Here is a 16,265-nt window from a genome sequence, read left to right on the forward strand (position 1 = left end):
TTTTGTCAGAATGGGCGGTTATTAGGAAATGTATTATAAATGAGCGATGGCGGGAGACATACTTTAATCTCTCACATTCAGCATTGTATGGATTCAATATCCTTCTGTCACCATCCTTCCCCGATAGAATCACTGAATGTCCTAAATGTCACTCCCCCCTCACCAACCTATGGCATGGAGTGTGGACTTGCCCTTCCACAGTCTCCTATTGGAGCATGGTGATTACTTACATTCACACCACTTACAAGATTAAGCTTGATTTAGCTCCGAAGGTACTCTTATTTCACCAATTGAGACCCCCCGAATCAACATCAGATGGCAGGGCAATAGCACAATTGGTGCACATCACTTTACTGATTGCTTTACGGTGTTTGTTCACCAATTGGTTATTGCCTAATGTACCTGACCTTGATTTGGTAGTGGCACAGAAGAAGCTCTTTTTTGGTATCGATAAGATAGATACGGAGAGGCATGAAGACTCTGGTACAAAGAAGTTTTTCCAGAAATGGAGACCCTTTATTTTGAAGCATTATGATCCACAGGCAATTCATGACATAGTGAAGCCATTTCAGTTCACAAAATGGTACTGTACGGAGTCATTGAAGGGTACCTTACAACTTCCACATTGATTTTCTTTCTTTGTTACACTGTTCTTACTGACCCCTTTTACTATACTGTGCGGCGAGTACCTTTCCCGGTATGATATGATGGCCACTCTGTACTCTTAAGGGTCTCATCATATATCCTGATCCTCTTGTTACGATCCCGTTGCCGGCATATATTTATTCTATATCTTTGTTTTATATGTGTTGCAATGTTTGTGTCTTGCATGGCACCTTATTGTTTTTGACTATAACTTCTGAAAATCCAATAAAAATATTTGGAAAAAAAAAAAGAGTTTTTCATCTGCAGAAGGGTCCAGCTCCATAGTAACACCTATCATTTTTGATTGGATTGTCCCAAAAGTTCTTATAGGACCAAGTTACAAATAAAGACTGCCTGTGGATTATGGTAATGTAATATTGTCTCGTGGTCTTTGAGTGGCCAGCTGGCTTCTCGCATGTTTTTTTCCCTGTTGCAGACATGTCATCATGTAGGAGCGTAGATAGAGGTGCTACAGGTCAGGATGACTCCCTAACAAAGGGTGAGTTGGGTTTGCAGAAAATGAATGTTCAATTGGTAATTTGAATTTAGGATGGTGGTATTATCTTAGAAGAAGAATGATACTCATGGTGCACACACATGTAACTATAATATATTTATTTAAAAATAAAAGCATCTCTTTGTATATTGTGTTCTCTCTTCAGGACAGAATAGAGGCAATCAGACACCTTGGCAAATGCTTAGGCGACATTAAAGTGGCTGTCTTCTTGAAGATCTGTGTTCATGGAATCTGTGCACAGAAGAGAAGATAATACAGATTGCTATTAAAAGAATCATTGCTTAAGAATAAGTACTCTGGCAGATGGCAGATGAGTAATGGAGAACATAAGAATATGTCTCGTGTGAATATGAAATGTGTTTATAGCAACATAAAATGCACATGAAGTGCCAGTCCATGAGTAGTAAGCACATGTTGCTGTCAATATAAACAACAGTTAGGCAAAAATGTTTTTTGTATATTACTATGTACTATTAATATTCACAATATTCCGTTTTTTTCTTTAACCCCTAGCTGCACCAGTCAGTTATAATACGTCCTTGTAGGTGATTAGTTTCAGCACGAGGACGTACTATAACTGACCTGCTTCAGATGCTCATTTTTGCACAGTGACCGGGGGCCGCAACTCAACTGTCAGCTAATAGCCGACGGCTTAGTGTATCTGTCACTGGACCCCCAAAAGGGGTCCAGCATCGGTAATTGCCAGCATTGCTGGATCGGTAACAGTAATTGGTATGGTAAAAAATACATAGGATTACATTGGAATATCTGCAAAGAAAATGCTAATTTGAACTTTTCACTCTTACTTTGCAGGTATTCCTGTGAAATGCCCAAAGGATTAAAAAAAACTGTATGAATGTAAATTTGAATACTTGTAAGGGTGAAGATTTCAAAATGGGGTAAACTATGGGGGTTTCTAGTATACAAGCCTCTAAAATATACTCCAAAACTGAACTGGTGCCTAAAGAATTTCTCAGTTTGAAATTTTCATGAAAAATTTGAAAACTGCTAATAAACATTTAAAACCTCTAACATCCTTAAAAAGTAAAAGCATGTTCACCAAATGCTGTTAATATAAAGTAAACATTTTCTAGATATGAATTAATAAATTATTGATGTAACATTACTATTTTCCTTATTGGCAGAGACTTTCAGATGTAGAGAAATGCTGTTTTTTTTTTTTCACAAAAAAAAGTCTAAAGCTATAAACCCAACTTAAACCACTAACATAAAGTAGAATATGTCACAAAAAAAACAATCTTGGAATCACAAGGATCAGTAAAAGCCTTCCAAAGTTATTGATGCTTAATGTGATACGTCATATTTGAAAAATCTGGTTGTGTCAAACGCCAAAACTGGCTGTGTCCCCTAAGGGTTAAAGTGAAATATCTGAAAAATTGTGTTTCCCACTGAAATTATTCTTAGGCAGAATAGTTATGGAAGGCAGCTCAAGTTTATAGTAAACAGACTGACTAAGGCAATTAGGTATAGATTATCAGACATTGATGTCAGAGGCAAGCTGGGATCGAACATAGGAGCAACACTGTCACAAGATCACTAAGAAACCTTTTCTCAGGCAAAGATGGATGTGGGTGCTTTAAATAATAATAATAATAATATTTATTTGTATAGCGCCAACAGATTCAGCAGCGCTTATTTAAATATATATATAAATACATTACAGGTTATATATTAAATTATACAATGAATAAATTACAACAACAAATTAGAGACCTGCTCTCAAGAATTTACAGGCTAGGATGACTGGGAGTAACACGAGAGGCAACAAGTGCTTTATTTGTCAATGTTCCAGTCATTGTACATGGAATCTCTAAGTGCCTATAGGCGGCTGGGCAAGCCAGTCACAAGCCATTTTCTAAGCTCAGATAACAAGGACAGTGTACCTAGCACCAAAGAAGTTATAGAGAGGATGGAGAAGGGATAGCAAAGGGAGACAAGATTATGAAATGTTATAAGCACGCCTGAAGAGATGGGTCTTTAGGGCACGCTTAAAACTGGGGATGTTGGAAATAAGTCTGAGGTCTTTGGGTAAATAGGTAATAACCTGTGACATTTAGCAGAGAGAAATAGATCTGGGTGTGCACTGTGGCTGAAAACTGCGAGTTTGTAAACCTGTAGAGAATGACAGTACCTGGAATCTCAGTGGATTTCACTGTGGATGAGGAGGGTCAGTGGACGCCAGTGTAAGGTCTCTCCAGAGATGTCTGTGGCCACTCAAGGATATAAACAGAGTTGTCCCTAATCAAGTCCTGTGTTGTCCTGGCTGTGTGCCCAGGATCATTGTCTTTTTTGGATAATGCCCTGAGGTTCAGGGTTTTTCAGGTTTTTATTAGGATTAAATCTCTGTACTTTGCTCCCTTGAGCCTTTCCTCAAACCTGACCCGACTCCCTGTCCCAGCCACTTAAAAACAGCCCACAGCATGATGCTACCACCACCGCCACTAAGCTTTACTATAGTGATGGTATTGTTTTTGTTACTGGCAGGTAATGAGCAGTGCCTTGTGTCCTATGGCATGATTAAGAATTGAGGCAAAATATCTTGGTTTAAACAGATCAGAGAATCCTTTTTTTGCAAACTCCAGGCAGGAATTTATGTTGTTGTTTTTTTTTGTTTTTGTTTTTTTTTTTACCAAGGAGAGGCTTGTTTCTGACCACTCTGTCATAAAGCCCAGCTTTGTGGAGTGCTGCAGTTGTGGTTGACCTTCTGTAAGGTTCTCCCATTTACACTCAGGATTTTTGGAGCTCAGCCAGACCACTGGCAAATGGGAGGGGGATAAGGGCAGAGCAAAATTTTAAGTGCCATTGCAAGGGGTCCGAATACTCATGTTAATGTAATTTTTTTATTTTTTTTTTAGCACAATGATTACAATTTTTTTTAACACCACAGCCAAACAGATGCAGGTCCAAGAGGTAGTAGCGATAAAAAATATCATAACATTTTTTAAAAGAATTATGCCAGCGACACAACGCGTTTCGAAACCGCTAGGGTCTCTTTATCAAGGGTCGAATTACACTTTAGTGACACTTTAGACACTTGATAAAAAGACTGGTCTTGAAACGCATTATGTCGCTGGCATAATTCTTTAAATACATTTTATGATATTTTATATCACTACTACCTCTTGCAGCTGGAGGAGGATACTAACTATACTATATGGAGGCAGTGAGGTTTATACTATACAGGAACACAGACAAGGTATCTATACTATATATTGGGGCTGCATAGTGGGTGAACCTATACTAAATGCAGACTCAAAGAGGACCTATACAGTATGAAGGGGGTAGTCTACTCCATATGAAGACATGGGGTCCTTTTTATACGGGCACAGAGGGAGGAGCCTAAATGTATGTGGAGATGCCTATACTATATGGGAGCATATAGAGTGTACATGGAGCACGGGGGGGGGGGGCGTCTATATGGGGCATAGAGGAGCCTAACTACTATAGAAGGACACAAAAGAGTGGCCTAATATTAAATAGGCACACAACACAGAGGAGGCCTTCTGCTATATGGGGGCACAGATGGGGCCCAGTACTATATAGGGTACAGAGGGGGCCTAATATTATATGGAGACCAAAAGGGGCCTGACCACTATTTGGAGCCTGTGTATATGGGGGCACACAGAAGGCACTGTTACTGTGTGAAACAGATGAAGAACTGAACTGGCTCACTATAGTTATGGTCCAACATAAATTAAATAAACTAAATGTAAGCAAAGCTCAAGGACCTGATGGATTACACCCAAGAGTTCTTAGGGAACTAAGTTCTGTAATTTCCTTTCCCTTGAACAAAATATTCAGTGTTTTTTTTTGGTGACTGGTATTGAGCTGGGGGATTGGTGTAAGGCAAATGTAGTGCCATTCTTCAAAAAGGGCTCTAGGACTTCCCCAAGTAACTATAGACCAGTAAGTTAAGATCCATTGTGGGGAAACTATTTCAGGGGCTTATAAGGAGCAAAATACAAATTCTCGATAGACATTTATTACAGGAAATGCACATATAATGCTTCTTTACCTCCACTTACTACTGCATCAAGTCTTCAATTCCTTGATAAAATGGTGAAGTCACGACACAAAGTAAAAGTCCCTGAGGTGGGGGGTTGGCTGTGCAGCGGCGGCACACACTTGGGGGACTGACAGACACTGCAGGGGGATCCAGCTGACAGCACAATGCAGGTGGGACAGGTCTCCAGAAATCAGCATGTTCAAGCATGTTCGGCAGGCTGCTGTGATCGCACACACCACAGAAACATAAAAGATTGTTGGCAGAAAAAGACCACTGGGTCCATCTAGTCCGCCCTTTTAGTATTTCCTTTCTTATTATCTTAGGATAGGTATATGTTTATCCCAGGCAGGTTTAAATTCTGTTATTGTAGATTTACCAACAACATCTGCTGGAAGTTTGTTCCAAGTATCTACTACTGTTTCAGTAAAGTAATATTTGCTCATGTTGCTTCTGATCTTTCCCCCAACTAACCTCTCACTGTGTCCTCTTGTTCTTGAGTTCAGTTTTTTACTAAAAACACTTCCCTCCAGAACCTTGCTTAGTCCTTTAACATACCTAAAGGTTTCAATCATGTCCACCATTCCCTTCTTTCCTCCAGACTATACAGATTAAAATCCTTAAGTGTTTCCTGATGGTTTATGCCTGACACCCTCTACCATTTTTGTGGCCCATCTTTGAACCTGTTCTATTTTTTCAATGTGCTTTTTTAGAACTGGACACAGTATTCCAAATGTGGTCTCACTAGAGCGCTATACAGCGGGATCACAATCTCCCTCTTCCTACTGGTTATACCTCTAGCTATACACCTCAGCATACGATTTGCTTTCCCCACTGCCTGGTTGCACTGGTGACATTTTAAGGCGGTCAGAAATCACTACCCCTAAATCCTTCTCTTCTGAAGTCTTTTCCAACACAGTACTGCCCAGTACACAGAAGCTGCCAATGCACAGCCCAGCCCAGCCAAGACTTATACAGTAATAAATGTCTATTGAGGATTTGTATAACTTTTATGTTGCAATAACATACTATAAGTTAGCTTTGGGCCGGACTTCTTCTTTAATTTAACCATCAGACATCTATGAGGGACAGTGTCAAACATGTTAGCAAAATCCAGATACCATAACCAGTCACCCCCACCCCCTTCATCCAGGCTTTTACTCACCTCTTTATAAAAACATATAAGGGTTGGTTTGACAACTTCTGTCTTAAGTAAAATTATGCAGATCCCTTTCTAAAGGTCAGAACCTCATTTGTCTTGTGCCAGTCTCTTGGCACTAAATATTTATATTATTTGTACAGAATGTCTTAGCATTGTCTGTTGCACTCTTCTGTTTTAGTCTCTTGGCAATGTGTCAGTTACTATTGAATTGCTAAACATTATAATAAGTGGTAGAGAAATAACTAAACTGAATTCTACAACCTCACGGATGTACGGTATTCCTTCTGGTACAGAAGCTTTGCTCACATTCACTTTATGTCATTTAACTTGGACTATATCTACATTTAGAGAGTTCAGTACATTTTATGATGTATTACCATCAATATCCCTATCTAAGGCAGTCCCTACATCTTTTGTATATGCAAAGCTAAACAGCCCATTCAGTAGCTCTGCCTTCTCTGCCAAATGTTGTTTTTTTTTATTGCTCCATTTAATAAGATTTCCTTTTTAATAAATTTTTGTAAATATAATAAAAAAAAATTTTGCCGGGTTTTTAATATGTTTACATTTCCCATCAATGTCGCGCACCGGCTCTTTTCAAAAAGAGCCGATGCGCAACAGGAAACTCCCGGCATGCCGAGCGGCGGGAAGTGCTCCCATGACCCTTTGCCCGCCGCTCTGTAAATACACAGTGATCTCGTGCTATACAGTGCGAGATCGCTATGTATGAATGTCCTAACTGAGCCTCTTAGTTTATCTCTGAAATTATATACTGCTTTTGCATACTGTATCTTATATTTTACCTTATCCATCCAAGCGGCGCAGTAAGGCCGGGTGCTGTCATCTTGATTGTGTCCCTTGCGTTCCAGTGGTGCGTTCCACTGTCGGAACGCGTGACATCATCAAGATGGCGCCTGGCTTTACTGCACCCCGGCTGCCCGGCTTTACAGAGGACTGTGTAAAGTATAAGATACAGACTGCCTTTGCAGTCTGTATCTTTAGGAATAGACTTTATGAAGATACAGACTGCCTTTGCAGTATCTTATATTTGCAGTTCTTACTGTGGAACGCACCACTGGAACGCAAGGGACATTATCAAGATGGCCGCGACCGGCCCTACTACGCCGCTAGGATGGATTAGATAAGAGAGAAATAGACTTAGGGAGAGAGGAACTTTTACAACAGGGACAGTTAAATTTAGATAATAGGTTCTCTTTAAAGCTAACTCCCCCCCCCCCCAATCGGGCCATGTAATAGTACCCTAAGCGTCAGGTATTTACAATTTAATGGGAGTTCTGCCACTGCTAACAAAACATTTTTTACATCAAACCTTTGTTAGGGAATTTCAATACATAAAATTATTAACTATGTTATCTGGGTAACAAAAAGCAATATTCTAAATGATCCCCCTTTCCAATACCACCTTGTTTCTAAGATACAGTACAAGGATCTTGCACCCTTTCCCTGTTTTTTTCCCCTCATATTTACTCGCTCTGGATGTCTAAATTCATCTCATCTGTGTCCACTCTGACAACACACTTCTCCCTCTTCCCCCCTCCATTTGTAGACACAGGACATGTGATCTCCTCTCTGGGGCCGGGTTAGCTGTCTACTGACTTGGTAACCCGACCCCAGGAGACATTATCTGCATCGTGTCCATGTGAAGTGCTGCTTCCATAGACTTACATGTGTCCCTGAGCCTAGGTTTCTGTAATACAAATATGTTATAGTTCTATTTCTGCATGCTGTCAGTGAATGCAGGCATATGTACCTGTCTTGGTGTCACAGCTCTGTATATTGTAAGTGTTATGGATGTTTTTAGAGTCTGGATGGAACTAGAATGTTTCAATTCACAGTCAGCAAGCAGAGATCTAAACATACACTACACCCCCCCAGCAAACAGATGCCCGTTATGCAGCACATAGCTACACAATACGCGTGTCAGCTCTGCTACATCATCAGCTAGTATGGAATACATATTGAAGTGATGTGATGCAAAGTCAGTGAAAATAAAGTCCTGTGTTTATTGTGCAATAGTAATGACAGCAGTGGACAGGAAAGAAAGCCAAACCACAATTAATATGTTTGGTTAAAATCTCCCTTCATCACCATGCGCCTGGAATAGATGGTCCCCCTCTTTCCCCCTTTATAGATGGTCCCCCTCTTTCCCCCTCTATAGATGGTCCTCCTCTTTCCCCCCTTATAGATGGTCCCCCTCTTTCCCCCTCTATAGATGGTCCTCCTCTTTCCCCCCTATAGATGGTCCCCCTCTTTCCCCCCCTATAGATGGCCCCCCTCTTTCCCCCTCTATAGATGGTCCTCCTCTTTCCCCCTTTATAGATGGTCCCCCTCTCCCCCCTCCCTTATAGATGGTCCCCCTCTTCCCCCCCCTTATAGATGGTCCCCCTCTCCCCCCTCCCTTATAGATGGTCCCCCTCTTTCCCCCTTTATAGATGGTCCCCCTCTTTCCCCCCCTTATAGATGGTCCCCCTCTTCCCCCCCTTATAGATGGTCCCCCTCTCCCCCCTCCCTTATAGATGGTCCCCCTCTCCCCCCTCCCTTATAGATGGCCCCCTCTCTCCCCCTCCCTTATAGATGGTCCCCCTCTCCCCCTTCCCTTTATAGATGGTCCCCCTCTCCCCCCTCCCTTTATAGATGGTCCCCCTCTCCCCCCTCCCTTTATAGATGGTCCCCCTCTTTCCCTCCCTTATAGATGGTCCCCCTCTCCACCCTCCCTTATAGATGGTCCCCCTCTCCCCCCTCCCTTATAGATGGTCCCCCTCTCCCCCCTCCCTTATAGATGGTCCCCCTCTCCCCCCTCCCTTATAGATGGTCCCCCTCTCCCCCCTTCCTTATAGATGGTCCCCCTCTCCCCCCTCCCTTATAGATGGTCCCCCTCTTTCCCCCCTTATAGATGGTCCCCCTCTCCCCCCCTCCCTTATAGATGGTCCACCTCTCCCCCCTCCCTTATAGATGGTCCCCCTCTCCCCCCTCCCTTATAGATGGTCCCCCTCTTTCCCCCTTTATAGATGGTCCCCCTCTTTCCCCCCTTTATAGATGGTCCCCCCTCTTTTCCCCTTTATAGATGCCCCCCCAGTCAGTAAATAACACAAAAATAACAAAATAGAACTCACCTACCCTGCGTTCCCCGTCGATCCTCTCTCCTTCTGCAGTCTCCGGCTGATGCGCGGCTGCCGGGGGTGTCCCGTCCTCTCCCCGGCAGCGCGCGCATCACACAGCTCTTAGTGCCGCCTGGGCCCTGACTTCCGGTACACAGAGCGTCTTTAACGTGCGCTCCCAGTACCGGAAGTCAGGGCCCCAGGTGGCACTAGGAGCTGTGTGATGCGCGCGCTGCCAGGGAGAGGACGGGACACCCCCAGCAGCCGCGCATCAGCCGGAGACTCTTGTGACCGCAAGCGAAACAATGCTTGCGGTCACAAGAGTGCAGTGGCGAGGGGAAGGGGGCCTCCCGGGCGGCATTATAATGTGGGCGGCGTGGCATGGGCCCCCCCGGAGCCTCGGGCCCCGGGCAGCCGCCCAAACCGCCCACATTATAATCCGCCACTTCAATATGTACTCCACCGCTATGGAATACATATTGAAGTGATGCGATGCAAAGTCAGTAAAAATAAAGTCCTGTGTTTATTGTGCAATAGTAATGACAGCAGTGGGCAGGAAGAAAAAGGGTGAGTACACAAACCGACCAACCAGGAAAATGTATGATGGGAAATGTATTTTGGCGCCATTTTGGATAAAGATCGGCTTTTAGAAAATTTGTAACTCAGGAGTGGCAGCAGCTAGAAAGACAGGAGATGGCTCAAAATGCTCAGGAGGACTTAATGAGTAAGACCAGCTAGCATTTCATTTTTTAGCTTTTAGGTGGATAACCCCTTTAACCTCTAAGGGACATATGCCGTACCCGTACGGCATATGCCCGCAAAAGGAGTTCAGAGGGGGGCCGCGCCGCGACCCCGCTGTGAACTGCCGCGATCCTGACTGCTATCTGCAGCACGGGACCGCGGCTATTAGTGTGAGTGGCCCATCCCTGGGGGTCCAGTGGCGGGATCTCCCCCGCAATGAGATCGCAGAGGGGGGATCCCTTGGTCTTACTGGGCCGGTCCTCAGCGACGTAATGACGCTGATCCTGGCTCGGTATTCTATTGCAATGGTCTGCAGCAGACCAAAGCAATAGAGCACCGATCTGCTGGATCAGTGCTGTATTATACAGCTACACTGATCTCTATGAGAGATCAGTGTAGCTGTATTAGAAGTCCCCCAGGGGGACTTTAAATTAATGTGAAAGTGAAAAAAAAAGTGTTCTTATAAATACAAAACCCCTTCCCCTTATAAAAGTCTGAATCACCCCCTTTTCCCATTTTATAAATAAAAATTAAATAAATAAACTTGTTTGGTATCGCCGCGTGCGTAATCGCACGAACTATTGATTTATCACATTCCTGATCTCGCAAGGTAAACGGCGTAAGCGCAAATACCCGCCAAAGTGCAAAAATTGCACATTTTTGGTCGCACAAAATCCAGAAACAATGTAACGAAAAGCGATCAAAAAGTCGCATATACGCAATCAAAGTACCGATAGAACACATCATGCCGCAAAAAATGACATCTCAATCAGCCCCATAGACCAAAGGATAAAAGCACTATAAGCCTGGGAATAGAGCGATTTTAGGAAACTTTTTTTTGCCGTAGAAGGATTTATTTTTTTAAAACCCATTTAAATAATATAAAAGTTCTGCAAATTGCATATCGTTTTATTGGAACAGACCTGAGGAACATATATAACATGTCAGTTTTTCCATAGGACAAACGGCGTAAAAACAACCCCCCCCCCCCCCAATAATTTTTATCTGGTTACGCAGCATATTTTATGCAAAAAATAAGGGCTCATTTGGGTCTCTAGGTGAAAAAGTGCAATGGCCTTTTAAACACAAGGAGGAAAAAACGAAAATGCAAAAACGAAAATTGGCTCCGTCCTTAAGAGGTTAAGTGACTGAAGAGGCAGAGCCTTTTTGTACAGAACATTTTAAAATGTAGAAAAACTTTAATACTTAACGTAATATAACAAATACAGTATGTCCTTACCTTCTATGCATTTGTTCTTAAGAAACTCATGCTTTCTTGGTTTTTACTAAGCCTTTAGCAACCAAACTGCGGTATAACTCTTGCACATATGTGTAAACACATTTAGAGTCTGGAACCTTCATTCGAACCATGTCTTCAACATCCAAGAGTGGGGGACAGTCTGCAAATTTCCTGCAGAGAAAAAAAAAACATTTGAGAGAGTTATTGGAAGCATTAAACTAGACAAATCTCTTTTCTGACTAAAGAAATTGCAGTTGTACTAAAAGTACTACTTTGGGTACCCAGAAAATCAGGACAAACAACCCTTAGGTCATCATTCCAAGCCAGACAGGGTCCTTACAGACCCTTCTGCAGCTGGGCTGCAAGAACAATCACTGCATTGTTTGTGCAGTCATTTAAATACATATCTGTTGCATTGCATAATTGCATATCTCTTGTTGCCTGAACTTTTACATGGGCCAATTATCAACTGGTATATAACGGAAACCCAGTAGCTGGATGGATGTGAACCAGCTACAAGATGCCATGCCCAATCGGCCTGGGGGGGACTTAAAGGTGAATTCCATCACTGTTCACTGTACTGGAAGCAAGCACAGCGAGCACTCAACACTCATACACTCACTGTGCAGAGGCTGCCATACACAGTGATCGTATCGGGCAGCCTTCACTCCCCCCCTCCTTGAGTACTGTACAAGAATATACAGTACACGGGAAGAGGGGGGGGGTGCTCAGCTAAGCACTATGTGACAGCACTAAAACAAAGCAGGGAATTGTAAACTGCAGAGCTTAGATAGCTTAGATTGCCATCAACTGAAGTATATATGTAAATAAAAAAACAATACTTTTTCTTAATAAGCTTATATTACAAAGTAATATAAGAAGCCAATGTATTAGCAAACTCTGTCCTATATTCGATTTTGGTAATGATAGTAATATTGTTCATCTGATTCCTTTTCATTCAGGTCAGATACAACACCTACTGGATTGCTTAGAAGCCAGAAGGAAATAAAAGAAGTCACACTTCACTCACTTGCTCAATATTTTCAAACTTGCAGTCAGTGGATGAAAACATTTGTGTCCACAGTGAGTGGCTAAAGACACCTACAGATACAGGCCTGATCCCAGTGGAGAGACAGATATAACTGTGAGCTGTCTAGACAATTATTTGTGGAATTAAATTACCACTATGGCCATTGATTGGCTGGGCAGGTATTTTCCATGCGTCAAAACAAAAGCAGAAAGTGCTGCTTAATGGGACTACAGTGCAGACATGGTGGGGGATTGGGGCAGGTGAGCATAACTTTTTTTTTGTGGTGCTGGCCCACCCCTTTATGCAATCATGTAATCTCAAATATTCTGTAATATGTTCCTCACTCTGCTGCACTGAATGCCAGCTGAAAGTTCTCTCTTCTATTCTTTGGGTCAAGAGAATCATAGTCAAATGCATCAGGGAAGAAAGCCGAAATTAGGGCACAGAATGCAAGGCCGCTGCTCCAACTGCTTGAGAAATTCTGGATATCCACACCCTTATAAAACAGGATAGAAAAGAAACAGTAAAACAGTAATATATACAGAGCATAGCAAAATGGGTATAAGGTCAAGAAATCATTGTGTATATATACACAGATAACCTATAACAATAAAACCACTTACAAATTGTAATAGACACTGTCCGTGTACCTGCAGAGGCAAGACTGGTAGTGTTGGATCTGTGGTCCAATGCAATTTAAAGCAGACCTGTCAGAACCTTTTTTCTTACTAAAGTAAAGGTAGTGTATAACAGGGCTTCTTATCCTGAGATAATTGGCAGATTATTGCTCTGTGTAATAATGCACTAAGAGGTAGGGCCTTCCAAGTAAGAGGCAATATTGCACACTGCCTTTACATTTGTTTATTTCACACATTTTTACAATAATTACAATTTCTCCTAGTCAGAGGTCGGGGGTCCAATATGACCACTAACACGAGTTCCACAAACTTTGAGGCTTGGGGAATAGAGGCCCCCTTAGGGGAACTGACTAAGTTCACTTTTATTTAATCAGTTAAAAGAATAGGGATGACAAAAACGTAACAAAAAATGTTAAAAACACATACTCCTGTGCTCATACACGAATTCAAAGTGCATCAAGAACTCATAACACATCAGTTATTGTCACTGATTTGTATAAGAAATATGTGCACTAGCGGTCGCAATTTAAAAAAAAAAAAAAAACATAGCCTAAGGGGCTTTGGGGGTGCACTTTGGATTAGTGTATGGGCACAGAAGTACGTGTTTTTAACATTTTTGTTATACTCATCATTGTTCTTTTAACTGATTAAATAAAAGCAAAGTTTTAATCAAGTCCCTAAGGGGGCTCTATTCCCTGGGACTCTGGGGATTGGGGTTTGATGATTTTTTGCTGCAATTTTTCAGTAATTAAAAAAAAATTGAAATTGTGCACCCCCTATCCACGGGGGAATTAAATTCAACATAATTTATTATTATTATAATTTCTTTTTATTAAGAAATCAGTAAGGCCCCCTTCACACGTCCGGAAAATCTGTCCGGATTTCCTATCAGGAAATCCGGACGGATTTCCGGACTCATAGGCTAACATTGGACACGGACACCCTTCCGGATTTTTCCGGAAGGGTGTCCGTTCCGGAAAATAGGACCGGATTTTTTAGATCCTGTCCTATTTTCGTCCGGAAATCCGGCACGGACGCCCCCATAGAAGTCTATGGGAGCGCCGGAATCACGGGCATTTTCCTGATGTATATCAGGAAAGTGCCCGTGATTCCGGAATGGTAGAGAGCCAGGACCTCACCACGGGGCCGACCGCCCGCCCGCCCGCTCCGCTCACCCGCCCGCTCCGATCGCCCACCCGCCCGCTCCGATCGCCCACCCGCCCGCTCCGATCGCCAGCCTGCCCGCCCGCTCCGATCACCCACCCGCCCGCTCCGCTCGCCAGCCCGCCCGCCCGCTCCGATTGCCCGCCCGCTCCGATCGCCCGCACCCCCCCCTCCCGGAAAACTCACCACCGGCCCGCCGCATGCTCCGGACCTCCGACCGCTGCCGCCGCCCGGATCTCTGCACTGCACTCTGCCCGGACCTCAACCTCGCTGCCCGGACAGAGCAGGATCCAGGACAGGTGAGATTACCCCTTTAGGACTACTACTCCCACCATGCTCTGATGGAGTTGCCAGGCCATGATGGGAGTTGTAGTTCTGCAGCCTGTGGCCATCCAGGTTGCAGAAGTACAACTCCCATCATGGCTCTGCTGACAGGCCATGATGGGAGTTGTAGTTCTGCAGCCTGTGGCCATCCAGGTTGCAGAAGTACAACTCCCATCATGGCTCTGCTGACAGGCCATAATGGGAGTTGTAGTTCTGCAGACTGTGGCCATCCAGGTTGCAGAAGTACAACTCCCATCATGGCTCTGCTGGCAGGCCATAATGGGAGTTGTAGTTCTGCAGACTGTGGCCATCCAGGTTGCAGAAGTACAACTCCCATCATGGCTCTGCTGGCAGGCCATAATGGGAGTTGTAGTTCTGCAGACTGTGGCCATCCAGGTTGCAGAAGTACAACTCCCATCATGGCTCTGCTGGCAGGCCATAATGGGAGTTGTAGTTCTGCAGACTGTGGCCATCCAGGTTGCAGAAGTACAACTCCCATCATGGCTCTGCTGACAGGCCATGATGGGAGTTGTAGTTCTGCAGCCTGTGGCCATCCAGGTTGCAGAAGTACAACTCCCATCATGGCTCTGCTGACAGGCCATGATGGGAGTTGTAGTTCTGCAGCCTGTGGCCATCCAGGTTGCAGAAGTACAACTCCCATCATGGCTCTGCTGGCAGGCCATGATGGGAGTTGTAGTTCTGCAGCCTGTGGCCATCCAGGTACACTAGGGCTGTGTGGGTACCTGTGATTTATGTTGGCATACTAGACCATCTCATCAGGAAATCCTGAAGGTTTTTCCTGATGGTTTCCTGATGGTAAAAACGGATTACTGTCAGGAAATCCTGATACTATCCTGATGACATTTGAGGTCTCCTGATCAGGATTTCCTGACAGTAAAAACTGACACGGACGTGTGAATGGGGCCTTAAAGTGAACAAGAATATGGTAAATAAGCCAATTTCAATCCTAAACTGGTTGCCTTACGGCCCCCCTCTGAACTACCTTACCTGCAGCAGGATGTACCAGCACATTGGGGATTGGGGTGGGGGGAGTCTATCCCGCCACTAGACCACCACAGATGGGGAAAAAAGCCATTTAAATGCAGCTGTCAATTTTGACAGCTGCAATTAAATGACTAATCAGCCGGGAGCTGCTTTAGGCACTGAATGTTTCCTTCATCATCAATTAGCCAGCAAAGGGCACTTAGCCTTGTCTTTAGCCAGCAAAGGGTGGCTTATCTCTTTCTGAACTATGATTTTTTTTTATCACGGCCGGCCGCTATCACCACCAACATCATCTGTTGGTGGCTTATTGTGGAGGCCTCATACACCATAGACAATATAAGTATAAGGAGTACGGCAACCTTTAGGTTCCACAGGATCTTCAATATTCAAAGTGCTACACACTGCAAGCAATATGGTATCAGCTTGGTCAGAAAGAAAAAAAAATCTGTCTGTCAACAGACAACTGCTGCTTTTTGGCAGGAGTAGGAGTTGCTGCTGGTCTAGGCATAAAAGAAGATAGGGCTGTCTGGATTTTTTGGTGGATAACTAAACGCAACAGTAGGCTTGTGTTGTTTTTCCTGGCTTAATACTTCAGCGCTGCAGGATTTACAAAGTAGGTTCTTGTAAGATTCAGAGAGCACTTTAGCACACACACC

The 16,265-nt window shown here is 43.6% G+C and overlaps 1 protein-coding gene across 1 annotated transcript in view; it reads right to left on the reverse strand.

Moving 5' to 3' along the window:
* Positions 1 to 1,245: 1,245 nt before the first annotated feature.
* SMTNL1 (smoothelin like 1) overlaps positions 1,246 to 16,265 on the reverse strand; it is a 31,154-nt gene continuing 16,134 nt past the window's right edge. The window contains exons 4-6 of the mRNA XM_069980798.1: positions 12,823 to 12,974; positions 11,449 to 11,619; positions 1,246 to 1,393 (exon numbers count right to left, since the gene is read on the reverse strand). Of these exons, the coding sequence (XP_069836899.1) occupies positions 11,475 to 11,619; positions 12,823 to 12,974 (297 nt within the window). The 3' untranslated portion in view covers positions 1,246 to 1,393; positions 11,449 to 11,474. The remainder of the gene's footprint in view (positions 1,394 to 11,448; positions 11,620 to 12,822; positions 12,975 to 16,265) is intronic.

This window comes from Dendropsophus ebraccatus, chromosome 8 (genome assembly GCF_027789765.1).
Source record: "Dendropsophus ebraccatus isolate aDenEbr1 chromosome 8, aDenEbr1.pat, whole genome shotgun sequence".
NCBI lineage: Eukaryota > Metazoa > Chordata > Amphibia > Anura > Hylidae > Dendropsophus > Dendropsophus ebraccatus.